General features: G+C 41.7%; 1 protein-coding gene across 1 annotated transcript; it reads right to left on the bottom strand.

Moving 5' to 3' along the window:
• Positions 1-117: 117 nt before the first annotated feature.
• rnf103 (ring finger protein 103) lies at positions 118-27,910 on the bottom strand. Its single transcript, XM_026330171.1, has 7 exons — positions 27,296-27,910; positions 24,735-24,883; positions 20,394-20,509; positions 8,362-8,784; positions 8,064-8,196; positions 6,324-6,410; positions 118-4,132 (listed from the first exon to the last, which is right to left on the bottom strand). Exons 1-7 carry the CDS (start codon positions 27,519-27,521, stop codon positions 3,161-3,163), a joined length of 2,106 nt encoding a protein of 701 aa, XP_026185956.1. The 5' UTR covers positions 27,522-27,910; the 3' UTR covers positions 118-3,160.

Here is a 27,910-nt window from a genome sequence, read left to right as displayed (position 1 = left end):
AAGTCACGTAAAGAAAGATCAAAACAAAAAACAAAACAAAACACTGGAATCAGCTTTTAAAATATGTACTATAAATTTCCTAATGCTGGTAAAACCTCCAGCACCCACAGGGATGACAAAACAAATCTCATGTTTTGAAACACTGCTTTTATTGTGGATACAGTAAATGTTACTGCTGTACATATCATTTTTTTTATTTTTGTGCCCTTCACACACACACACACACACACGCACACACACAGACGAATGAGCTGAAACATTACAGCTGAGCACCCTTAAATGTTAATAAATTACAGTTGGACATTTTAGATCACTTTTTTTGAAACTGCAAAACATAACAGCCTGCTAGCAGCTCCACACTTAGGATTGGAAAGATAACACGCTCAGTAAGAAAGGGTGTGTGAGTTTTAAAGGTAACTGTAATCCTCAGGCAATACAATGCAGTGTATAAGCATCCTTAGGTTGCTGGTGTTTTCTGCATTTGCCAAGAGCGTGACAGCAGCAGGACTACTCATTCATACAGCAAGTCATTTATACTGTACAGCAGCCAAAGGTCTAAAAGTATGTTTCTTCTCAAACTGTTTAAGGTAATAGAAAACCTTAAATTTCCAAACAATGTGTCAAATTTTATTTATCAATGGAAATGGAAAATTCAGTACTTACTACTAGTGTGATAAACTGAGAAAGCATAGTTAGGTTTAAATGTCAGCAGCAGATAGAAGTGAGCTACTCCACTTGATATAAGTCAGACACATATAAAGAAATGTGTTTAAAACTTCACTGTCATTAACAGATTTGCTTGTTTTACTGACACTAGGTTCAAAACAATTAATTGAGTGAAAAGTGGGTAAGGGTGTATTCACACCTGTGGCTCATTTGCTTTGTTCCAAATCAGGAGGCTAAAAAGACCCATTGTTGCATTTTTCTTTTGGGTCATTTGTGTGCACAGTAACAGTCCCAAGCTGTCTAAAGTTATAAACAAATGTCATGCGTGTTCTCTCAACTGTTCTCTCATTGATCATAAATCTTACTCGGAAGGAGGAAGAGTTTACCCGGGAATCTATCACTGCCCCCTCTGCTGGAGTGTGAACCACAGTTATGAGTCTGTTGTTTCGGTTGTTGTGTCGATTATGTTCGCACTGCAAACGAACCGCTGAAGGGCTCGAATGGATTGCTGTGTTAACATATGCCCAAAGAACTGATCTTTGGGGTTAAACACTCCCTGTTTCAGAACAACTGCTTAGATGTGAATACACCCTCTTTGTCTACGTCATTAAGCTGCCCACGAGTATGGTTTCAGTCCTCCAGTGAACCTTATACAGCAACAGGAGCCTGGTGATGAGATGGTTAGCACTGTCGTCTCACAGCTAGGAGGTTCCGGATTCCAGCCTGGGGCCTTTCTGTGTGGATTCTGCATGTTCTTCCCATGTCTGTGTGGGTTGTTTTCTGGGTGCACCAGTTTTCTCTCACAGTCCAAAAACCTGGGGTTAGGTTAATTGGTGAATCTCAATTGTCTGTAGGTGTGATGTTTGCTTGTCTACATATGTAATCCCTGTGACAGACTGACATCTGTCTTGGGTGTACCCAATCTCTAGCCCAATGCCAGCTCTCTATACCTCTTAGTGCAGTCTAGGATTGTGGTAGGTTGGAGCCAATGCCAGCTGACATTAAGTGAGAGGTGTGTACACCTAGGGCAGATGCCCAGTCAATTACAGTCATGGAGTTTTATGACGGAAAAATAAGCGTCTCCTTCCCTTAAACATTTCTGTTCCCCTGAAAACAGCAGCCTGTTGCTGGAAATAAGGTCAATGAGAGCAGAGTTTAAGTTAAAAGAACAAGACAAATATTGTACTGTGGAGCTGAAGGGAAATGCAACGTTGGTTACAATTCCCTATATGGGTTTCTCACTACAAGTTTTATACTTAATTACCTACTATAGAGTTAACTGTGCTGTTTAGTGTTGCATCTAGCTGTTATACAGTTACATGTCATTTAACATGTCATTTAGTATGGCCTTGTTGTTGGTTGATCACTAATCACTAAAATCTTTATGTAAAATTCTTTCAAATATACTTTGCATTTTCGAAATCTTTAACCATCTAGCACATCAAAGATCAATGCGATGAAAGTAGAAAATGTAAGTGGCAGTTGGCGCTTGGTTAGAATAGAAGGTGACTTAGTAGCATCACTGATGAGTAAGTGTGCATGTGAGCAGCCACTACTGTAAGTAGTGCATGCATGTTTTCAAAGCATTGCACTATTACACAAAAATCTTCCAATGTCGGCACTCTGGCTCACAGAGGTGTTACCCTCTTGTTTAGTCCACTCTAAACTAGTAGGCTAGAACCAGCAGGGAGGTTACTGTCTATCATCAGAACATAACAACTGATCCAGAAGGCATGCTGCTACACACCTTCCATGAGCAGGTCCTCGAACTAAGCATCACTCTGTAACCCTAACCCTAACCCTAACCTGAAAACAAGGAATACAACAGCAGCATGTCCTGAATGCTGCATTTTAAATGCATACAGGCAAATACTGTCTGAGATGTGACAGGGCAGAATTAAGGTTTGTAGAAATTGGTGAACAGTTAAAGAGCCACCACTGAATGTTCAAAATAAATTAAGTCATGTAAAAAACAAAATGTTGGTGGGGTCAGTCCAGAACCAAAAACACTACAGTTGTCATTGTGTCAGAGATTTCACACATGATTACTTTAATTCATTTTGGTTGTTCTCTTGATCCATTTCCCTCCAATTCGTAAAATGTAAAAATGCATATAGCTAGTATGGGCAGACCCATACGTGTGTGTGTTTTTAATGCAGTAAGCATAATAAGTTTCTTTTTCTCCTGCTTGTAATCTCAACACAACCTAAATGGAAAAAAATCTAATGTAGAAATATGGTTCATTGCACTAAAACGTTTACAGTGGCTACACCAGTACTTTCTGTGTGAACTGATATCCTTTTGGAAAGAAAGCATGGTAAGTGGCCTTTGGTAGGTGTGTGTGTATGCCATAAAGGCCAGTACAGTTTTCAACAAGAATGGAACAAGATGATTGATGGCTCATGACAACAGCAGCTCACTTCACAGTCACTTACAATGTCTTCCTCTTAATCCTGTATATAGTCACAACAGAGGGGAGATCAGAGAAACTTAGTCAGACCATCAGACCTGCAGTGTGTTTCTTCTTGTAGCTGGGCCAGCGACACACAGGACAGCAGTGTCTACCTGCCGCCAACCACATCACAATGCACTGCTGATGAAAGGCATGACCACAGGGCAGACCCATCAGCAGCTCCTCACTCACAAAGTTCTCCAGACACACCACACACTCTGAACACTGTAGCACATCACAGGGCCACATTGACCAATCAGAGCAATGCAGGTTAGAGTCTGCTTCAGGTGTGAGGTAGCTGTCCTCCAGTGCTTGGTCAGGTGATGACAACCTGTTCCCATGATGACACCCGAGAGATGATGCAGAAACACAATGGCAGCTACTTTTGGGGTCCATGTTACTGCACACACACAACTGTGTCTTGCTGCTCCGACTGCACAGTGATCTCTTGTGCCTTTTACTGTTACTGGGACCAGCAGAAGGAGAATCCCTGTGCTTTATGCTCTCTGTTTCAGAATGTGAACTTTCTGTCTCTTCATGCAATAGGCCACAATTACCTTCCCTACTGTGCTGACCCACAGCTCTAAATCTCCAGGTTGGTAGGGCTTTAATGTAATCCATATTTGCTAATGGGCGCAGCCAGAGATCTGGAAAAGCGAGACGCTCAAATAAGAAGTTTGGATCATCTTCCCAGTCAGATTGGTCAGATGGGGCCTGCTGCAGAGATGCAATTGGATGGAGCAGATAGGAAGTGTACCAGTCCCAAAGACTGCTCAGCCATTCTAGGTTGGTGGTGCTATCTTCTTGGTTCCTGATGCCATAGCGGCGTTTTTTCTCAAAGTAGTCAACTAGCAGCCCATGGGCCAGGTAGGTGGACAGGAAGAGTGCAGGGTGAGATGAGTAGAAGGTCCAATCTGCTCTCACCAGGCTGGCCAATGTGGTGGTGTCAGCATAACGAAGGAGCTTCAGACTGTAACCATACAAAGTATCCACATAGGGTAGCTGGAGAATAGCCTGGTGGGAGTGAACAATCAGTGATTAGAAATCATGTATTATCATTTTAGCTCTCTCTCACCCTCATGGTGAAACCAATTTTCATAGTTTCAAATCTGCTATTTCTGACCCTCTTTTAACAGCGGAAAATCACACGAAGCTTAACAAAGGTAGCACTAAAAAAAAAAAAAAAAATCACTTTAAAACTGACATTTGAATATAAAATTAATTAAAATAAAGATTTTTTTTACCTTGAGTGGATTTGTATATATATTGCATGTGCAATTGTATGTACAGTGGGTACGGAAAGTATTCAGACCCCTTTAAATTTTTCACTCTTTGTGTCATTGCAGCCACTTGCCAAAATCAAAAAAGTTCATTTTTATTTCTCATTAATGTACACTCAGCACCCCATCTTGACAGAAAAAAACAGAAATGTAGAAATTTTTGCAAATTTATTGAAAAAGAAAAACTGAAATATCACATGGTCGTAAGTATTCAGACCCTGTGCTCAGTATTGAGTAGAAGCACCCTTTTGAGCTAGTACAGCCATGAGTCTTCTTGAGAATGATGCAACAAGTTTTTCACACCTGAATTTGGGGATCCTCTGCCATTCTTCCTTGCAGATCCTCTCCAGTTCTGTCAGGTTGGATGGTGAACGTTGGTGGACAGTCATTTTCAGGTCTCTCCAGAGATGCTCAAATTGGGTTTAGGTCAGGGCTCTGGCGGGGCCAGTCAAAAACAGTCACAGAGTTGTTCCGAAGCCACTGCTTTGTTATTTTAGCTGTGTGCTTAGGGTCATTGTCCTGTTGAAAGGTGAACCTTTGGCCCAGTCTGAGGTTCTGAGCACTCTGGAAGAGGTTTTCTTCCAGGATATCTCTGTACTTGGCTGCATTCATCTTTCCTTCAATTGCAACCAGTCGTCCTGTCCCTGCAGCTGAAAAACACCCCCACAACATGATGCTCCCACCACCATGTTTCACTGTAGGGATTGTATTGGACAGGTGATGAGCAGTGCCTGGTTTTCTCCACACATACCGCTTAGAATTAACACCAAAAAGTTCAATCTTGGTCTCATCAGACCAGAGAATCTTATTTCTCATAGTCTGGGAGTCCTTCATGTGTTTTTTGGCAAACTCTATGCAGGCTTTCATGTGTCTTGCACTGAGGAGAGGCTTCCGTCGGGCCACTCTGCCATAAAGCCCCGACTGGTGGAGGGCTGCAGTGATAGTTGACTTTGTGGAACTTTCTCCCATCTCCCTACTGCATCTCTGGAGCTCAGCCACAGTGATCTTTGGGTTCTTCTTTACCACTCACCAAGGCTCTTCTCACACGATTGCTCAGTTTGGTTGGACGGCCAGGTTTAGGAAGAGTTCTGGTCGTCCCAAACTTTTTCCATTTGAGGATTATGGAGGCCACTGTGCTCTTAGGAACCTTGAGTGCTGCAGAAATTCTTTTATAACCTTGGCCAGATCTGTGCCTTGCCACAATTCTGTCTCTGAGCTCCTTGGGCAGTTCCTTCGACCTCATGATTCTCATTTGCTCTGACATGCACTGTGAGCTGTAAGGTCTTATATAGACAGGTGTGTGCCTTTCCTAATCAAGTCCTGTCAGTTTAATTAAACACAGCTGGACTCCACTGAAGGAGCAGAACCATCTCAAGGAGGATCAGAAGAAATGGACAGCATGTGAGTTAAATATGAGTGTCACTGCAAAGGGTCTGAATACTTATGACCATGTGATATTTCAGTTTTTCTTTTTTAATAAATTTGCAAAAATTTCTACATTTCTGTTTTTTTTTTGTCAAGATGGGGTGCTGAGTGAACATTAATGAGAAATAAAATGAACTTTTTTGATTTTGGCAAATGGCTGCAATGACACAAAGAGTGAAAAATTTAAAGGGGTCTGAATACTTTCCGTACCCACTGTATGTGCTCATGTGCATACCATCAGAGTGCATTCATGAAAAGCAGCCCCACAGCACTACTTGTCAAAATCTTTCCAGGAAACCCTTAAATTATATTAACTTAGTTCAGGTTTAGAGTCAGTTTTTAAATTGATATTTCTGGAATAGGTCAAACACAACAGAAAATGGCTAAGGTTGTGAAATTAATGTTAAAAAAGCAGCTGTGGAAAATAAGATTGTTCAGCACAAGAAAAATGTGATACTGAAGTCAGTTGTGAGAACTGGGTGATGTAAATAATTCCCTACCAAAACAGGAAGCCAGGACACCAGCAGTATGGAGTTGTAGGTTCCAAGCGTTCGGATCAGAACAACAAATCGCTTCACTGTTGCTCCCTGTCAGTGAAAATGAATACATGTTAAAAAACAAACTAACAGCTGTTAGCTTAATTAATGGATGTATTCTATCTCTTCATGACTGTGTATAAAGTGACTGCTCAATGGTGAAAAAAGTATCCAGATCCTTCATTTACATAAAAGTACACACAGTTTAGAAATCATTATTCATCATATTATCAATATGTATGTACAATATCAAAATAAATTATACATTGTATACATTGTGAATATCCACTATATTGGATTGCCCTGAGCTTTTGTAGAAATAATGTTCCATTACTGACATTTCACCACCCATCCAGGTGGCTTCATCAGTCTAAGAAAAGCAGCCAGTTGGTGAATCAGAGGGGTCACATGAGTCCACCATTAGATCCTAACAACGCTTACCTGAGCTCACTTCTACAGTATTGTTCACTCAATGAGCCCATTCAGACCAGGTGTGAAGTGAAACCAACTCACGGGCGTGGGTCTAATGACTCTCACCTGATTTGCTTAGCCCACTTAGTGAGCCTATTGGGCCAACGGTGGAGTGAAACTAACCTGGGAAATAAATTTGGAGGTTCCAGTCCAGCCTCTCTCAGACCGATGAAGCCACTTTGATGGGTTGTGAAACATTTCAGCTTTATAGAACAGAAAGTCAGGTGCCATGACTCAACCTCTAGATTACCACCAGGTGGTGATCAGTTGACAGCTCTGCCCCTCTCAGAACCCAAGTGTCCAAAACATACGGCCGAAGGTCAGATGACACAGCCACAAAGTCCAACAACAGAACAACACTCTGATTCAAATCGGGGAGGCCATTCCTCCCAGTCACGCCCCTCCAGGTTCACTGTCGCTGTCCACGTGAGTGTTGAAGTCCCCCAGCAGAATGATGGAGTACCCAGTTGGAGCACCTTTCAGCACCCCTCCCTGAGGGTCCAAAAAGGCCAGGTACTCTGCACCGCTGTTCGGCCCATAGGCTGAAACAACAGTGAGAGACCTTTCTCTGACATGAAGGTATCTTTCTCTGACATGAAGGCACCTTTCATTCAGTGGTGAAAACTCCAACACCTGGCAGCTGAGTTGGGGAGATATAAGCAAACCCACACCAGCCTACCACCTCTCACTGCGGGCAACTCCAGGGTAGAAGAGAGTCCAACCCCTCTCAAGGAGTTGGGTTCCAGAGCCCAGGCTGTGCGTGGAGGTGAGCCTGACTATCTCTTGTCAATACTGCTCAACCTCCCGCACAAGCTCAGACTATGTGGCGCTGTGATGGACTGGTGACCTGTCCAGGGTGTACCCCAGCCTTTCACCCAAAAAGAGCTGGGATAGGCTCCAGCAGATCCCCGTGACCCTGGATAGGAATAAGATGATGGTGTTTTTCATTGTACAAATTGATTATACTGTGTCCTCCTGTCCAGGCAAGGTTGGACTCCAGAGATGAGTAACCTAGTTACTGAAATAACAGTCAAATCATATGATTGTGGCTTTAGCAACATTTTTATCATTTGTTTCTATCACCATTGTATGAAACCCCATACCATCATTCTCTGCCTGTCAATCCAATCATCAATGAATCCAAACAGCACTTCAAAACACTCACAGCTTTGAGATTACTACCCTTGCACAATTAAAGTGTGGTTTGTACTAGAAATACCCGAGAAAAGTGACCTGTGTGATGAAGAGGTCCATCCAAGCCAGCAAGTTGATGACGACCAGACTGAGCACAAACAGATCATTAACCTCAGGCTGGACTGAACGCAGGAAAGTATCCATGGCAGTCAGAGACAAGAACTCCCCAGTACTAGAAGTAGTAGGAGAGGATGGGGGAGGAGAAATAATGAGTAGAAGAAATAAAGGTGAGAACAAGGAGAGGTGGGGGTAGAAGAGTAAAAAAGAAACAGAGTTATCAAATCAATGTTGTTTGTACCAACAACAATCCATGTTATTGCCATTATTCAATGATGACCTGTTGCCATAGCGATAGATGCCCTCAGGCATCTTGAGGATATAGGCAGGGCTCTGTGTCACACCAATTTCTGATAAGCTGCTGTGGTTGTCCCAGTGACGTACATCCACGAAGATGAACTTGATCCTGCCTGTGAATTTCACAGACAGTGAGGAGAAGAAGGTAGGGGGCTGGGACAGACGGGCAAACAGAAACATCTTGATTGGGTGGGCCGGATCAGTGCGCCACTCCTCCACAAGCTGCTGAGACTGATGCAGCATTTTGATTCGATGAGCCACATGTGAGGTCATCCAGCGGAAGATTTGTTCTGTTTCTATGTGATGGCCATTATATTCTTTTAGCATGACTTTGCCCTTTGATGCTGAAGTCTGAGGAACAGACATGATGAGAGTGGAGTGCTGCCAGCCACGCCTGACACAAGACCTGCCGGACACAAGACAAAACACCATGTCAGTATCACAGACAGTCTGGAAAGTGACAAATAATATGTTCACCAAAATCAAAGCATTAATTTATAAGACCTTTTAAGACCAAAGTATGAAGTTCAATACAGACATTTCACAGTCATATTGCTCAAAAAAATGTGTGGAAGATTCTTAGTCTTGCTAAATTTTGTGCAACTTTTAAGTCTATGGGTGGATTTTAGGTGAGGGTATCTGGACATAGCATGGTAATAGGGAGTTGTCAACCTTCCCATGACCTCTCACACATTGTTGTAATGATGGTAGGATTAGGTGGACACTTCCTCCCCATTTTTACCCTGGGGGCAGCCACCTGTATAAGACGATATTGGGAATCAGCCATTGTCATTACCAGCCGTGCTTTAGAGCACTTATATTTTTTAGTAAGGTTAGACACAGGCAATTCCAGGGCACCACTTCCATACAAGTTGCTGTTACTTAACCCTCTGGGGTCTAAGGGTGTTTTGGGGTCCTGGACAAGTTTTGACATGCCCTGACATTTGTGCTTTTTTCAGTTGCTTTTAAACATATTATATCACTGTAATCAGCATAAACTGGGCTACAATAATATGTGAGCAGTATGCTTATACATGATTGTGTTTCTGAGAAAAGAGCGTTTATGCATGGCTAGTGAAAAACTAAGGTTTTTAAGTGGCTGAAAGGGAATTAGTGCAGTACAATGCAGATGCAAACGTTTGTCATCTGAGTCGTGTTTTTCCTCTGAGGCCCAAGTAAACTCTTTGTCACTGCCTGGAACCATAGGAACTGCTTCTTCACCCGTGTAACGTGCCATCATCCAAACGCACAGAAAAAATGAGTAAATTGAGAAAATTCTACGATGAAGTTTGACATTTTATGTCATTTCTCAGGGGTGTGTACAGAACTACCTGGTTCACCTCAGATTATTTCCATATGAAGTGTGCTCAGTGCAAGGCAGGATCACATTAGCTGGCTCACCTCAGATTATTTCCATATGAAGTGTGCTCAGTGCGAGGCAGGATCACATTAGCTATAATGAGGTGAGACAGGAGAAACTGTACCACTCCTTATTTTCATACAGATTAAATAAAAAGTGATGATTTGTTTTCTACTTGAATTGTTTCATTTACATGAAGGCATTTTAAGCTTTTTAGGCATATATTTCTCATGTTCTTCTTATGTCTTTAAGGCAAGTATTCGCCGAGATTGAGGTTGTGTTATTTACATGTCTGTGAAGAGAGGTGACAGAGAGCGCACCCTGTCTGCTTTCTTTATTTTACAAAAGCCCAGTGTTTTGTTGTTATTATGAGTGTATACAAATAAAACTAGACCCTTTACAGATTGGAATGATATATTGCTCTTATCTGTACGATTAAAACTGACAGAATAATTTAAGTTCGTTTCAGCATTATCAGGAGACAATGCCACAAAACGCGCCGGCGCGTTCGTCGACCCGAGGGTCAATATTTAGGAAATTGATCCACTGGAATTGGTTGATGTTTGAGGCATCTTTCCCCTTGGGGATCATCACTCCTGCTGCTCTTCACCATGCTTTTGGGATAATTTCCTTTTTCTATACCAGCTTCATTTGTTTACACATAGGAAGCGTTTTTGTACAACTGCATGAAACTCCATTTGGTCCACAGTATGAATCTGTCCATGTCTCCCCTCAGTACCATCTCACTTTCACTCCACCATGGCAGGCTTTCGTCCAACTGATGCTCTGGGTGAGGTATTGCTGACGTCTGTTGACATCTACCTCTGCTCACATCTGTGTATATTGCCATCAGGACCATCTTCCAACTCCCTGTTTCGCCACTTGAGTGATCTGCTCTTTTCCTTTTGTGGAAATGCAGACGCACCTATGGGGACTTCATATAAGATAAAGGAAGTAACTGGCCTTAGCTTGCTCAGCGACCACCACCCAGAACACATAAAAGACAACAAGGGAATAACAACTCCATATATGGTAATAGACTAAATTCCTTTTGGTGGAAAAGTACTGGTATGGTGGTCACCAGCTTTATACAGGGTATAGGTTACACCTATAGGTCAGATCTCTTTGCCTGCGTGTATGAGTTGATCTCCGGAGACGTCTCTATATTTTTACAATAAATGGGTGTGTCGATTCCTAACTTTCGCTCCGTCTTCTTTTAATCCTCCATCAATGGACTCGGGTGAAGGTCACAAGGTCTGACTTTTCAACAATTTGGAGGCTCGTCCGGTCTTGGAGGGGGAAATTGGACTGAGGAACCGTCCGAAAGACCACACTGACAGTCTCTGAGGCGCCAAATAAAAGGTAAGGCAGAAATCTATTATATTAAATTCTGCTGAATTGACTACCACTAAAATTGATACTGTCGATGTGTATTTCGGATTGGTTACAAATTGTGACGGATTGAAAGTTATAAATCGGAAGTAAAGTATATACAAGAAAATACAATTAAAGAGAAAGAAACTATCCATGCCGTGTGTGATCGGCGGATAGATTAATAAAAAGACCTGAGACGTGTGCGATCGGCAGGCCACAGTTGAATAATACCTGAGCCGTGTTTGATCGGCAGGTAAACTGTGAATGCGTCTGAGCCGTGTTCGATCGGCAGGCCACAGTTGAATAATACCTGAGCCGTGTTTGATCGGCAGGTAAACTGTGAATGCGTCTGAGCCGTGTTCGATCGGCAGGCTCAGTGTGAGTGTAAATCTGAGCCGTGTTCGATCGGCAGATACTCGTATGAATGTGAGATTGTGTGACTGGCAAGTAATATTGCATTATACAATGTAGTTATTGTTATTAGACAAGGGGTCTAAGGTGTATAAATTGTCATACGGTGCATAAGTATAATATCTGTTATAACATAGGAATATGTGAAGAGGTAAGTACAGATATTTATGAGAGGCATGTAGTGAAAGAAGAGGTAAGTACAAAAGGGAAGTGTCTCTGAGAGGGACCCTGATAGACTGAGCAGAGAAGCAGGAAATAGAGGTAAAGTGATTCAGAGGCTGCTCCTCCCACTATTTGGCTCCCTTTAGTGGCGCCGAGCAGAATTACAGGAGAAGCTGCTGACACCCGCAGGAGGTGGGAGGTACTGCAACAGGAAATTGGAAAATTGCTCCATCTGGTGGAGGAAATACCGAACTACAACTAAATACTAACAAATAAGGAAGAGATCAAAATGGATGGAGAATTTGATCGCGAGATGAATGATGACAGATGGGGCCCACCAGAAAAATGGGTCAATCTGGGGATTCAAGTTGAATCTATCTTAAAGGCAGGAAGAATGACATGTAGGGAAAAGGATGCCCAGGCAGAGATGGACAAGTATAAGGCGATGCTGATGCAGCTTATAAAGGATAAAGGTAAGACTCTAAAGGATCACACTGCCCTCATCCCATGGCTATGGGCGAAGTCAGTACAGCACAGGCGTTGTGCTGAGGAGGCTAAGAAGGATCGGGACAAGGCCTCCCCTTTTTACCGGAGCAAACTGAGACAGAGAGCAAACGAAGAGGAAACTGAAGCACACCGATGGACCAATCTAGCCCTCTGGTGGCAGGGGACTCAGCACATGCACAAGAATAAAGACTGGAAGAAAACAGTGGAAACAGAAGAGAAGCAGTCACCACCACCTTATTTTGTGAGCAGGCCGACTGCGCCCCCTCCAGCAGGACTGTATCCAGTGATGGACATCTCCGGGGGAGAATTACAGGTGTCGGATATGCCCCCTGTGCCCAGAACCTCCTCCCCGGATCACCAGGATGGGGACTGGAGAGGAAGGGAAAAGCCTCCTCATAACAAAAAGCCTGCCTATGATAGCGGAGAGGGCAGTCACCCAATTCCAGGATCGGGTCAGACGTGAACAGCCCTCCAGACAACCTACACTGCAGTCACAGTCAGCGAAGCCTGCACGAAGAGAGAGAGGGACAGAGGCGAGCAAGAAGTGTTGTTAAGGTTCATGTCACAGGAGGGCTCTCACCCTACTGGGTCCATAGTACTATGGGCAGAAGGTAAATGGAGACCTGAGGAGGAACCTTCGGACGCAGATGAACACGACACACTGTCTTGGTCTCCTCACAGAGTGTGTGAGCCTCCAGGACAAGAGAACAGGAAGAAACCGGTAAGGACAGGTAAGGAACGGAGACCACAGCGCTCGCCTTCGCCGAGCCAGGCACTATCAGTAAGATCTGAAGAGGAGGAAGACTGGGATGAGGGGAACGGAGGACCGAGCGGTGGGTCCCAGAATGATTTGTTGATGTTCCCCCTTGATGGTCAGAAGACACCCCGCCTGCACACAGCATGCTGCAGCAGTGGCAAGGATCTTACAGAAGACAGCCCACATTGTCATGGGACACCCACTTAGGGTGCTCACCACTCACAGTGTGGTGGCTTATGTCAATTCCCAGATATTCACACTCTCCCTCAGACAACAAAGGCGGGACGGGACAGGCCCACAGGTGCGAGGAAAAAGTCGGCAGAGATGGCCAGAGATGAGAGAACTAGCAGATGCCCTGTTGGAACCGCTAGCTGTGGCAGTGATCAAGTGCAAGGGACATGATCAGTCCAACAGCCCTACAGCAAAAGGAAACCGGGCCGAGGTCCTACTGATGATTCAAGAGCTACTGTAGTAGAAGATTCATTTATTGCAGGTCTCTACTATCTACTACAACTATCTCTAATAGTTGTGATTTTATTTGTAAAGAAACTCATAAAGTCAAAAGTAAAAAGTTACTGGTCATCCAGGCCTTTATGTCAGTTAGACAGGCTTGAAGTCTGGTTAACTGGTTTGTGTTAACAGGTTTAATAGATAGATATAACTGAGTGTCATCTGCATAGCAGTGGTAATTAACCCTCTGGGGTCTGAGGGGGTTTTTGGGGCCTGGACAAATTTTGACATGTCCTGACATTTGTGCTTTTTTCAGTGTTTTTTAAACATATTAATGTCTAAAGTCTGATAACACTGTAATCAGCACATAATTGGCTACAATAATATGTGAGCAGCAAGTTTATACATTATTGTGTTTTTGAGAAAAAAGTGGTTATGCATGGTTAGTGAAAAACTAAAATTTTTTACTCACTGAAATAAGACCATAAAACACAAACAGAACATTGGTTCACAAGACTTTGGAGACCAGCATGTTGTAGGCTAAAGTGTTTACTTCAGAGTGCCACTTCCACTTTAACGCTGTTCCTCTGATACCGATCACATGCTCCAGTCTCTGTAATAAGATGCTGTGGTCAATGGTGTCGATTGCAGCACTAAGGTCTAGGAGGACAAGTATTGAAACAAGTCCATTATCTGAGGCTAAGAGAACATCGTTGGTAACTTTCAACAGTGCTGTTTCTGTACTATGATGTGCTCTAAATCCTGATTGAAAATCTTCAAATAGTTCATTCCTGTGTAAGTGGTCTGATTGAAAAACTATTCTGCTTAGCAACAGCTTTTTCTAGGATTTTAGAAATAAATGGCAGGTTGGATATTGGTCTATAATTAGCCAAGACTCCTGGATCAAGACTAGGCTTTTTGAGTAAAGGTTTGATTACTGCAGTTATAAAGGCCTGTGGTACGTAGCCTGATACTAGAGATAAATTTACCAAGTCCAATAAAGATGAGTTCATTAATGGCAGGGTGCCTTTAAGCAGTCTAGTCGGGATGGGGTCTAAGAGACATGTTGATGATTTCGATGAAGCAACTACTGATGCAAATTCAGAGAGATCTATGGGAGAGAAGCAGTCTAAACATAACTGAGGTCCTACAGATGATTCAAGAGCTACTGTAGTAGAAGATTCATTTATTGCAGGTATAGGAAGCATCTGCTGAATTTTATCTCTAATAGTTGTGATTTTATTTGTAAAGAAACTCATCACTGCTGAGAGCTAAGGGAACACTGGGCTCAACAGAGCTGTGACTTTTTGTCAGCCTGGCTACAGTGCTGAAAAGAAACCTGGGATTGTTCTTATTTTCCCCTATTAGTGATGAATAGTATGCAGTTCTGGCTTTACGGAGAGCTTTTTATATGTTAATAAACTGTTTTTCCAGGCTAGAAAAATTTCCTCTAAATTTGTGGAACACCACTTCCTTTCCAGCCTTCGTGATGCCTGCTTTAAGGTACGAATATGTAAATTATACCATGGGGCTAGTCTTCTCTGATTCACTAACTTGTTTTTCAGAGGGGCTACAGAATCAAGCGTTTCACGCAGTGAGGTTATAGCGCTGTCAACAAACAACATGATCAATTTGGTAGGGAGTGGGATTGAAGCAGCTGCCCTCCACTATGTTTATACTTGGCATAGATGTAAATAAAGATGGAATCATTTTCTTAAATTTATTAACAGCGTTGTCGGATAAACATCTGCTGTAGTGGAATTTTCTTCCAAACGCTGCATGATCCATCATTTTAAATTCAAAAGTTATCAAAGAATGATCTGACAAAACAGGATTTGGGGGAAAAACTATTAGATGTTCAATTTCGATGCCATATGTCAGAACAAGATCAAGGGTGTGATTGAAACAAATCCACAGCCAGCTGCACCTGGATAGGTTCCAGATTTTTAGTTGTATGCTAAATTCCTCTCCGTCACTGGGATGGTGATGCTTGATGTATTGTGGGTTATATCCTGCCATTGAACTTCATTCACACATTGCCCTTCTCTTATCAGATATTGGTTGAGTCTTGTTCCAGCCCTGCACTTGTAGACTCAAGGGGTATTTTCCTAGTTGGACCATTAATAGCCACTAAGGGTGACACATATTCGCTTGCAGTGAAGCCTGCCACCATGCCAGTCTTCCCTCCTGTTAACTGTCTTTACAAGCTGTTACATGGTCTTTCCCTTGTTGTCAACTGCATATTCACAACAGTCCAGATTATGAGTTGAGTTCATAGGACTTCCCACAGCATGTCAACACTGGTAACTGAACCAGCACCAGAGGCGTTCTCATAAACACAGGTGATGGAAAAAAAACTTGAAAGAGTAACTGCTGTGAAAGAGTAAGTAAAATTTATTTATATAGCACCTTTCAAGACAAGAGTCACAAAGCGCTTCACAATAATGTCAATAAAACAAGTCAAGCATACATACAGTCAAATATACAATAAAACGAACAAACAAAGAACAAAACCATAAAAGACCATGACCATAGATCTCAATATTAGGGGTAGAGAATTCCAAAGCCTCTGGGTCACGGCACAAAAAGCACAGGAAGTATTCTAGATATAGTTAAAACCTCAAGGTTAAAAGAAATAATAACTGTAAATGTAAATAATAACTACAATTTAAAATTGTACTCTAAAAGCAACAGGAAGCCAATGAAGGTCCTTAAGTATGGGAGTAATATGGGACTAAAGAAAGCCTTGCTTTCTGTACAACTTGAAGTCACTTTGTTCTAACAGGTATAAAGAACACTGCAGTAGTCCAAACGTGATTTCTTATATTACTGCAGTCAAGGAGTGCTAAACTCCCCATAACTTGCCATCCATTTATTAATGGAGACTGGACAATTCTGCAGAAGTGATTGTTTATGTAAACTATCAGGTCTAAAAGAAAAATATAACTGAAACAGTCATAGCATAAAAATGATAACATATTATTTTAAAACTCAGTCCTGCCAAGAGGTAGCATATACAAGCTAAACAGCAGAGGGCCAAGCATGGAGCCTTGCTGCACACCATAGGACAAAGGGACAGACTTGGACATATAAGGTCCTATAAACACAGAAGCTCCTGTCATGCGGAGGAAAACCAATCCAACGCCAACCTAGGGAATGCAATCTATTTATCAAGATGCAGTGATCAACTGTCGAATGCTGAAAAAGATCCAGCAGAACTAATGCTGAAAAAGATCCAGCAGAACTAATGCTGAGCAGTCACCTGCATCAGCAGCCAACAACATAGTTGAAACTAGGGACCTGGCCCAAGTTTAAAGAAAGGTTCATAATTAAAACCAAGCATGGGCCAACAGATTTCTTCACCAAAGATGCAGGTAAAATGCCCACAGGGCTATGGGAAGATTTCATTGTACTCACAATTTTAATCATATCATTAAGGGAAATTGGGCAAAAAGAATCTAAAATTGAAACTCTTTCAGAGTTAACTGTAAGAGGGTTTGCTGATGGTAAAATGCTAGCCCTGATAGCCATAACCTTGCCCACAAAGTGAAACAGAAAATGATTACAGTCATCACTAGAAAACACCGGAATAGGCAAAGTCTCAGGAGAAACAATGCCAAAAAAAAAAAAAAATCCCAAAAAAGGTTTTTATTATTAAGGGAAAACAAAATCCAAAACTACATGGCCCTGAGTGAAAACGTGTTTGCCCCCCCCCGTTAAAAAATAACTGTGGTTTATCACACCTGAGTTCAATTCCTTTAGCCAATCAAGAAATCACTTAACCCTCTGGGGTCAACAAATGCACCGGCGCGTTTTGACGCATCTTTTTCTGATAAGGCCGAAACAAACTTAAATGACTCCGTCAATTCTGATCGTACAGATAAAAGTATATCATTCAAATCTGTAAAGGGTCTAGTTTTAGTGGTATACCATCATAATAACAACAAAACGCTGTGCTTTTTTTAAATAAAGAAAGCCGACAGGGTGCGCTCTCGGACTTTTCTGTCTCTGCCATTTCTCTTCACAGACGCGTAAATAAAACAACCAGAATCTCAGCGAATACTTGCCTCATAAAAATAAGAATTATATGGCTAGAAAGCTTGAAATGTTTTCTTTTGAGTGAAACAATTCAAGTCAAAAACAAATCATCACTTTTTATTTAATCCGTATGAACGTAAGGAGAAGTCCGTTTTTTCCTGTCTCACCTCATTACAGGTAATGCGGTCCCGCCTTGTACACTGTCCACTGTTCACATGTAAATAATCTCAGGTGAACCAGGTAAATATGTGCACACCCCCGAGAAATGACACAAAATATCAAACTTCATCTTAGAATTTACTCACTTTTTCTACGCGTTTGGATGATGGCGCGTTACGCACGTGAAGCGGCGCTCCTTACATTCCACACAGAGACAAATAGTTTAGCTTGTCCTCAGAGTGAAAACACTGATTTTAACTCAAATGAGGATCGTTTGGCTCTTCATTGTGTTGTATTGTGCTGCACCAATCCGTCCCATCTACATTGACTGAAAGGCTCATTATGCACGTCTTTGTCTGGTCGTTCAGTGCGTCTTTTGTGTTCTCAGGTAAATCACATGAGTATTCATCCTCAGACACACCCTCTTGCATATGGCCTTTCTGGACAAAAAGTGTCCTAGAAAATTTAAATCAGTGTATTGTTTACTGTGAATGTGTGAACAAGATGACATTCACAGAACTCTGAAGTAAACACTTTAGCCTACAACATGCTGGTCTCCAAAGTCTTGTGAACCAATGTTCTGTTTGTGTTTTATGGTCTTATTTCAGTGAGTAAAAAATTTTAGTTTTTCACTAACCATGCATAACCACTTTTTTCTCAAAAACACAATAATGTATAAACTTGCTGCTCACATATTATTGTAGCCAATTTTGTGCTGATTACAGTGTTATCAGACTTTAGACATTAATATGTTTAAAAAACACTGAAAAAAGCACAAATGTCAGGACATGTCAAAATTTGTCCAGGCCCCAAAAACCCCCTCAGACCCCAGAGGGTTAAATAGGACCTTCCTGACAAAGTGAAGTAGACCTAAAGATCCTCAAAAGCTGCCGAGATCCAAAAAAAATCAAAAACAAATGAGAAAGAAAGTAATAGAGATCTATCAGTCTGGAAAAGGTTATAAAGCCATTTCTAAAGCTTTGGGAGTGCAGTGAACCACAGTGAGAACTATTATCTACAAATGGTGAAAACATGGAACAGTGGAGAACCTTCCCAGGAGTGGCCGGCTGACCAAAGTTACCCCGAGAGCACCGTGACGACTCATCCAAGAGGTCACAAAAGACCCCACAACAACATTCAAAGAACTGCAGACCTCACTTGCCTCAGTTAAGGTCACTGTACATGACTCCACCATAAGAAAGAGACTGGGCAAAAATGGTCTGAATGGCAGAGTTCCAAGACGAAACCGCTGTTGAGCAAAAGAACATAAAAGCTCATCTCAGTTTTGCCAGAAAACATCCTGATGTTCCCCAAGACTTTTGGGAAAATACTTTGTGGACTGACAAGACAAAAGTTTAACTTTTTGGAAGGTGTGGCCCATTACGTCTGGCATAAAAGTAACACTGCATTTCAGAAAAAGAACATCATAAAAACAATAAAATATGGTGGTGGTAGTGTGATGGTCTGGGGCTGTTTTGCTGCTTCAGGACCTGGAAGACTTGCTGTGATAAATGGAACCATGATTTCTGCTGTCTACCAAAAAATCCTGAAGGAGAATGTCCGGCCATCTGTTTGTGACCTCAGGCTGAAGCAAACTTGGGTTCTGCAGCAGGACAATGATCCAAAACACACCAGCAAGTCCACCTCTGAATGGCTGAAGAAAAACAAAATGAAGACTTTGGAGTGGCCTAGTCAAAGTCCTGACCTGAATCCAATTGAGATGCTGTGGCATGACCTTAAAAAGGCAGTTCATGCTCAAAGACCCTGCAATGTGGCTGAATTACATTACAATTCTGCAAAGATGAGTGGGCCAAAATTCCTCCACAGCGCTGTAACAGACTCATTGCAAGTTATCGCAAACGCTTGATGGCAGTTATTGCTGCTAAGGGTGGCCCCAGGCAGTTATTAGGGTTTAGGGGGCAAACACTTTTTCACACAGGGCCATATAGTTTTGGATTTTGTTTTCCCTTAATAATAAACACCTTAATTTAAAAACTGCATGATATGTTTACTTGTGTTATCTTTGACTAATATTTAAATTTGTTTGATGATCTGAAACAAAGTGTGACATGCAAAAATTAATCAGGAAGGGGGCCAACACTTTTTCACACCACTGTAGCTTTCCACAAACGTTCAGACTTCCAACAAACATGACTGAGACAGAGGATAGCATCATTTACCCACAGAGATGTATTGACAACAGGGATTTGTCGAGTCTTAACAGGGGTCACTCTATCCAGTAGCAAACTGCAGTGATCATGGAACAACTGCATAGTACTGTCAATATCATTTGAGATAAGAACCAAGTTTGAGTCAAAAGCAGATAAAAAAATTCTCAACGCCACATTGGGTAATTATGCGAGAGCAGAACACTTGCTTAACAGGCAGTGGATCCTCATTACAAAAGCAAGATCAAAATAAGACATTTATAATCGCTAACAAAAACATCTTTAATACAAATAGTGCCAATGTTTAAACCATGAGGACCTAACTAAGTTGAGTGTGTGCCCCTTATCATGTGTAGGACCAGAAACATGTTGAGTAAAATTAAACAATTCCACTATGTTTAAAAAGTCAGAAGCAATATTGCAGGCAGCATCATCATCCACGTGAACAGCACCATTGTTGTACACAATAAAAAGTGTTAAATGCTTTAACTCTGTCTTACTCTTCCCTTATGGGTAGAAGGAGGGAAGACTTGAATCTGTACAATATGTAAAATTAATAGAAATAATTAATATTGTTAAAGATCAAATATATTTGGTGTTTGTTGTATTGTAGTAGACCAACTGTCCACCTGTAGTCATTAGAGCAGTTGAAGGTTCCAGTTCTGATCCCAAACTGAGAGACTTTCTGAACCATCTTCCCCCATTTGGACTGACTCAGCAGAGCTTCCCGGTCCTGGGCAATGACCTGCAAAACAGAGGGACAAGACCAGGTGAGCAATGTAATACAAAACAAATCGGTCACTGACAGTGAAAGAAGTCCTAGCCTCTTCTTTTAGGCAATTTATTTATTTAGTACTAATCCATTTAGTGCTGCCATCAGACAGTTTTGGCTGGTTGTTAATGTAGACTCCCTTTGGTTCTGTAATAACAGCCATTCATTCATATCTAGTAAATTATTAGTTTAAAGGAGAAATAAAATGTGAAGCCAACTTTTTAATGTGTTTTTCACATATATTTGAGTGTTTCCATTCCCAAGGATGATCTTAACATGTTAATGTTAATGGCCTGTTAAAGTTACCAAAAACTCTGTGTGGGCCAACCACTTTGCATACTGGCCATAAAATACTCTGCTGCTCTCTCACAGGATTCAACTTGAAGGAATGATGGAGCCACTACGACCATGAGCAGAGTATCACTAGATTACGTTAACAGAGCAAATGATCAAACCACAATGCCACTGTGACTACTAAGGAACAAAACTACCCTGAGTTAGAGATGAATTCTCCTGTGATTTATGTTATTTACAGTCACAGGCTCCATTTGCCAGGCTAACACTTTTAACGCACGATTCTTTCACTTATGTTCAGTTTTAATAAATGGTGGAAAGCTCAGTCCTTCTCTTCTGGTCTCTGTTGGTTGTGAAACTATAAGGTCACTGTTGGGTACTGAACTCATTTTCAGGAAGGATTTGGAGTGCTTCCTAATGACATAGCCTAAAGGAAGCATGTACAGGGTGAACAGAGTTGGTCCTAGCACAGAGCTTTGTGGAAGTCCATAACTAACTTTTGCGCGTGTGGAAGGTTCATCATGGACATGAACGACCTGGAATCTGTCCGATAAATAGGATTGGAACCATTTTAATGTTGTTCCTCTGATACCAGTCACATGCTCCAATCTCTGTATAAGATGATGTGGTCAATAGTGTCGAATGCAGCACTAAGGTATAGGAGGACAAGTATAGAAACAAGTCCATTATCTGAGGCTAAGAAGATCGTTGGTGACTTAACATTGCAGCCTTCTACGCATTCTTCTCTGTTGTGTAAACAAGGTCCAGTGTGTTGTTGCAAAGTTCACATGTTGAGAGAACTTTGGCAAAACTGTCTTTAAGTTAGCGTGGTTGAAGTCACCGGCTATGATGAAAAAGCTGTCGGGGTTATTTGTTGTTTGCTGATGGCGCTGTGCAGTTCATGGAGCGCGTCCTTGGCGTTTGCACACGGGGGAATGTAGACCGCGACAATAACAATGGCTACTCCACCAGCGATGAACAGTGTTTTGATACTACCACAGCGTTGTTACACCATTCTTTGTTGACATACACACACAAGCGAGTCTTACCAGACAGTGCTGTGTCTCTGTTTTCTCGGCAGCATTTTAGCCCGTGCAGTTGAATGGCGGAGTCCAGGATGTTGTCGTTTAGCCACGTTTCAGTGAAAACAAACACACAACTATTCCTTGTCTCATGCTGTGTAGACCGGCTGAGTTGAATTAAGTCGTTTGTTTTCCAAAGCGTAAACGTTTGAGAGCATGAGTGATGGAATCGCTTGTCTAGTGGGGTTAGTCGCATACCAAAGAGACCAACCAAAGAAAACTGCTGCTAGGTTATGGGCAAAGCGGGTTCTTCTCTTTACTGCACTTTGTAGAGGTTAATTGATAAATAAAACTTTACTTCATTCATACTACAGACACTTTTTGTCCAGAAAGGCCATATGCAAGAGGGTGTCTCTGAGGATGAATAGTCATGTGATTTACCTGAGAAGACAAAAGACGCACTGAACGACCAGACAAAGACGCGCATAATGAGCCTTTCAGTCAGTGTGGCTGAGAGGGGATTAGTGCAGCACAATACAATACAATGCGGAGCCAAATGTTTGTCATTTGAGTTGTTTTTACTCTGAGCACAATCTAAACTGTTTGTCTCTGTGTGGTATATAAGAAGCGCTTCTTCACCTGCGGAATGCGCCATCATCCAAACGCGCAGAAAAAGTGAGCAAATTCTATGATGAAATTGACATTTATGTCATTTCTCGGGGGCGTGCACAGAATTACCTGGTTCACCTGAGATTATTTACATGTGAACAGTGAACAGAGTACGAGGCGGGATCGCATTACCTGTAATGAGGTGAGACAGGAGAAAACGTACTTCTCCTTACGTTCATATGGATTAAATAAAAAGTGATGATTTGTTTTCGATTTGAATTGTTCCATTTAAAATAAAACATTTCAAGCTTTCTAGCCATATGTTTCTTATTTTTATGAGGCAAATATTCGCTGATATTCTGGTTGTTTTATTTACGTCTTTCTTTATTTAACAAAAGCTCAGCGTTTTGTTGTTATTATACAACAAGTGTATACAACTAAAACTAGACCCTTTACAGATTTGAATGATTTCTTTTATCTGTACAGTCAAAATTGACAGAGTAATTTAAGTTTGTTCGGGGTTATTAGGAGAAGACGCGTCAAAACGCGCCGGCGTGTTCGTCGACCCCAGAGGGTTAAAGACCTCATAGTACCATATTATCCCAATAGACCACTTCGCTTTCAGAGTGCAGGTCTATTTGTGGTTCCCTGAGTTTCCAAAAGCAGAATGCGAGGCAGAGCCTTTAGCTATCAAGCTCATCTCCGGTGGACCCATCTCCCAGTCTGGGTTCAGGAGGCAGACACTCTCTGTACTTTTAAGGCTAGACTTAAAACCTTCCTCTTTGACAAAGCGTATAGTTAGGACTGGCTTCAGGTACCCTGAACCATCCCTTAGTTATGCTGCTATAGGCCTAGACTGCCCGAGGACCATCGGTGCACTGAGCTCCCTACCCCTACCCTACCCCTCTCCTCCCACCTCACGTGTATATTCCACCATTGAATGTCACTAAACTTGTGCTCTCTCCCTCTCTCTCTGTTCTAACTCTCTGTACCTTCTGCAGGTGTCCCTGGACCTGGAGCTGTATATTGCTGATGTGCAGTTACTGGCCCCACCAACCTGCATTGTCGATTTGCTGTTTATTGTTGCTGTTCTATTCTCTCTCCTCTATCCACTCACCCCAACGGGTCGAGGCAGATGGCCACCCAAACTGAGCCCGGTTATGCTGGAGGTTTTTTCTTTCGTTAAAGGGAATTTTTCCTCTCCACTCTCGCCAAGTGCTTGCTCATAAGGGATTTGTTGGGTTTTTAGTTTCTGTAAAGTCCCTTGAGATGATTTGTATTGTGATTTGGCACTATATAAATAAAATAGAATAGAATTGAATTGTATTAAATGCTGTATTGAAACATGGCAATGCTTGCAAACGACTTTGGTTTTGTCTATGTCATTACTCCTGTCTTTAACTTTAAAGCCAAAATACAGCCCGCACAACTCTTCTTCGACCCTTTTTGTTAAGACCCGTTAATGTTTGGAAGCCAGCCCTTGATTGGGCAGGGGATATTGTCAGGATCTCTCATGGACTCTGTGGTTTGGACTTACTTGCCCTGGCATCTGTGCCCCAGTTTTACATTTTTCATCATCCCTAATTAGTTGCACCTGTGTTTTGTTTCTTTGTCTTATATACTGGGTGTTTTCCTCTGTCCTTCTGAGATCCTTCATGCTTATTCCTTGTTACTAGTTCCTTGCTCAATTTTAAGCTTTCGGACTACTGTTAATGTAGGTCTACTTGAATTGATGCAACCAACCATTTAAAGTATCCTTTTCTAAATTTATAGGTGCATCAAAGGAGCATTTCAGCAGTTTAATATCACACCTCAATAAATCTTGGGGTCTGTGAGAAAGACTGAATAGAACATTGACAAATTATTCAAATTAAGATAATAGAGTGAGATGGGGGCAGTTGTGGCCTATAGAGACATAGAGAGTCAGACTTGTAACCCAAAAGTTGCAGATTCAAGTCTCGGGACCGGTGGGAATTGTCAGTGGGGGGAGTGAGCCAGCAGCCTCTCCACCCTCAATACCACGACTGCGGTGAGACCCTTGAGGCAAGGCACTGAACCTCCAACTGTTCAGTGGGCGCTGCAGAATTGGCTGCCCATTGCCCTGGGTGTGTCTTCATGGTGTTGTGTGTTCACTGCTGTGTGTGTGCGCATTTTGGATGGGTTAAATGCAGAGCACAAATTCCATCATATTTGGCCACAAGTCACTTCACATTCACAGATCTCCAAAGCTGAAAAAGTTATCTTGTGGTGAAAAACGTTACCGTGGCTTTTACCTGAACTAGCCAGATCCCATCTTTGGTGTCCTCCACTAATTCATAGAAGTGCATCTCTCCACTGAAGTGTGTGGTGGAAGAGTCTCCTGCCTCTGTCTGCTCCTTCTCTTTCTTGATGGCCGAGTATAGCTCCCCTTGTGTTAATTCTCCTGTTTTAAAGAAGGGCAGAAAAACCCAGTCCTTCATTAAAAAAAACAAGGTTTCATTTTCTACCTAAACTAAAAGGTATCATATACATTTATTCTTTCATTTTAAATATACATACAGTTGCAGAAAACCATAATGGCAGTGTTTGCAATGTCCTGGTTTTTCCAGCATAAACTGGTAAGAAAGTGTGATCTGACATTCACCAAAGTCACAAATATCAATTAACACAATATTTCTTAGGCGATGGACATAATTAAATTCACTGCCTTTCACTACATTTCAATCACAATAAAAAAAGACCTGAACATTAACCCAGACTACTGTAATTATACTGTTGTCTGCACCCAGTTTGAGTTGACTGCAAATACTTAAAAAAAAAAAGATGTTAATTGAAAATCAATAACTTGTACGTGGCATTTATGGTTGATGTGGACGTGTCCACAAAGTGTTATGTACGTCATTTCATTTCGTCAAGCACTTCCTAAACTTGGCACTTTTTAAATTCAGTTTTAAATAGATTGTCAATTTCTTGTTTATGCTGTACAAGCACTCATGTGCACTGTTACCCATAATTACAATAATTAACATAACTAGGAAATGACAAAAAGTAAACTATTAAACGTGTAATTGTGACGCTGAGGGTGCTGTGAAAAAGATACATTGTTAGATTTTGCGAACGTGTTAATTTTGTGCACATGGTAATTGCTGTGCATGTAAAAGCAACACAATAAGGATAATTAGATAGTGGTGGATTTCATGGTGGAACTTGGTGGAAGTTGAAACAACACTAGCAAATACAGTTGCTGACCATTCTGACTGTGAACACTTGGTCATTATTACAGTTCCATGGTGTGTATATTGTCAAACAATGTTAGCTGACTTAGCAGCACACTTGCTAAGTATTAAGCAAGCATCGCTATAGTTTCCTCATTAATGGAGCTTCAGCTTGACGCTCTTATGGTCCGTCTGTGTAATAATCTAAGTCAACACCAAAGAAAAAAAAAATTAGGCATTTAGGTTACTACAATTGTAATCACTTTTTCTTTAACAAGTTAAAGAAAGCTCTGTTCTATGCCTACATTAAATGTAGCTTACCTGTACCACAAGAAAGTATATTTACATTTATGGACATTCATTTATGGAGAGTGAATTGAACCATTAGGTGGACCGTGACTAATCTATTCTTCCATAGATGGATATACGATTTTATTATTTTCAGTGGAAACAGTGTGTAACTTAATTCCGCAGTACTACAGTGGTCTTGTGATTAATGCAGAACCCTCCTGCCTAAAAGGTCAAAGGCTCAAACCTGCTTTGCCCCCATACCACTTGAATGTGACGTTTATATAGTACAGTTGACAAGATAGTGGCAATCACCAAAGCACACTGAAGAAGATAAGAGCAAGATTATATTTTCACTCTAGAAGAGTGGCATCAAAGCCGACATACAAACATACAAATATGGCCACTCACACAGCCAATTTAGTAATAAAATGAATCTCTGATCACACTGCCATAATCAAATCACTTGGCGGGTTTGAAATGTTGCAGAATAAAAATAAAGTCACGTTGAGCACAGACAACTTCTGTTGAAAATGCTGGCTTGAAAGGCTGTGCTAGTTTTTTGTTTGATTGTCAAGTCATATTGGTGATGGGCTGAAAAAAAAGATACCAAATATTGGCATTGTGAAGTGGTATATAAACAAAGTATTCAGGATGGCCAAAACAGCACCAAGCAGCACAAAGGTTAAAACACACGTCTTAATATTGTGATAGGAAACAGGGCAGGTTTGAACCCATGGGTTTCTAGACAAGAGGGCTTTGCATTAAAAACAAGACGATTGTGGCACTGTGGAATTAACTCAATGACTGTTACTTGATGAAATGTGCCTTTGTGTTTTGTATTTTGTTTAACATAGGACAACAATAACACTGGCTGCCTCTGCAGCATGGGGGGGGGGCTCTTTTTGCTACTAGTCAAAAATACCATGGCACCTCTGCCCGCCACTCCAGGGACCACTGGCTGCTGTCGTTGCTATAAATTAAGCCAGGATGTGCTGAGTTTTACACTTGGTACTACTTAAAATAAAGTAAAAATGTCAACAAGTTTGACATTTTGACATCTAAACTTCTTATGCTAGTTTTTCACCAAAATGCAAATATTGCAGACAAGAATTCAGCGTTTTGCATCAGATACCACAAATTGAGCCTGTGACGCTCAGGATAATATGGAGCTGGTACATAACCCATATACTTGCTTGAAAAAAAAAAAAAAAAAAAAAAAAATCAGATGCATCCCAACATTTGTTGTTGGTCTGTCAACTGCACTCGAGCTGTTTAACTGGGCTCTAGTGCAAACCGGTCTGAAATGCATTACAGTGGAAAACAAACATATCCCAGGCCCTGACCATTACCTGATTTCTCCACCAGCTCGGTGACATCCTTCTTTTCAGCCAGGCCAGAGTATCCCAAACCCCGACACTCCAGGATGGTCTTTAGCTTTTTATAACTGAGAGTAACTGGATCCACCAGCTGAGTGCCGAACATACCAGTGTCATACCAAACTACCGCCTCAAAAATCCTGGCAAGCATGAACAACACTATGAAGTACAAGAGCAGAAAAAACAGCTTGAGCCACATCTTAGAGATGGACGAATAGCTGCTGTCGGGACACCGGAAACTGCTGTGAGCAATGCAGCGGCTACACACGTACTACAGACAGCAGCTTCATTTCACAGCTCGTTACAGCCTAATGCTCCGACGATGTCCCGTCTACCAGCTGGGTAATACAGCCAGCTAATTCAGGTTAGCTCCGAGCCGCCGTAGGCCTGATGATGTGACGTTAGCTACCGATACAAACAGACCTCGTAACGTTAACGCTGCTGTCTCAGTTGCACACGCTACAGCTTGCCAAGGAGACCTGCAGCAATACTGACCTCCAAATATTCTGCACAACCTCAGAAAATAACAAACATTACTGATCTGATCTGCTACAATCAGCGGCACAAAGAGGACCTGACGTCAGGTCA

The sequence above is a fragment of the Mastacembelus armatus genome, chromosome 10 (assembly GCF_900324485.2).
Source record: "Mastacembelus armatus chromosome 10, fMasArm1.2, whole genome shotgun sequence".
Taxonomy (NCBI): Eukaryota; Metazoa; Chordata; class Actinopteri; order Synbranchiformes; family Mastacembelidae; genus Mastacembelus; species Mastacembelus armatus.
The sequence above is the reverse complement of the archived record's forward strand: the minus strand, read 5'-3'. Positions and strand labels throughout refer to the sequence as shown.

Excerpts from the sequence above, each read along its gene's own strand:
- rnf103 (XM_026330171.1), bottom strand. The coding sequence starts at position 27,521 with ATGTGGCTCAAGCTGTTTTTTCTGCTCTTGTACTTCATAGTGTTGTTC. Across the intron at positions 24,884-27,295 it reads CGAGCTGGTGGAGAAATCAG|GAGAATTAACACAAGGGGAG; the intron begins GTAATGGTCAGG and ends TCTTTAAAACAG. Across the intron at positions 20,510-24,734 it reads ATGGGATCTGGCTAGTTCAG|GTCATTGCCCAGGACCGGGA; the intron begins GTAAAAGCCACG and ends TCTGTTTTGCAG.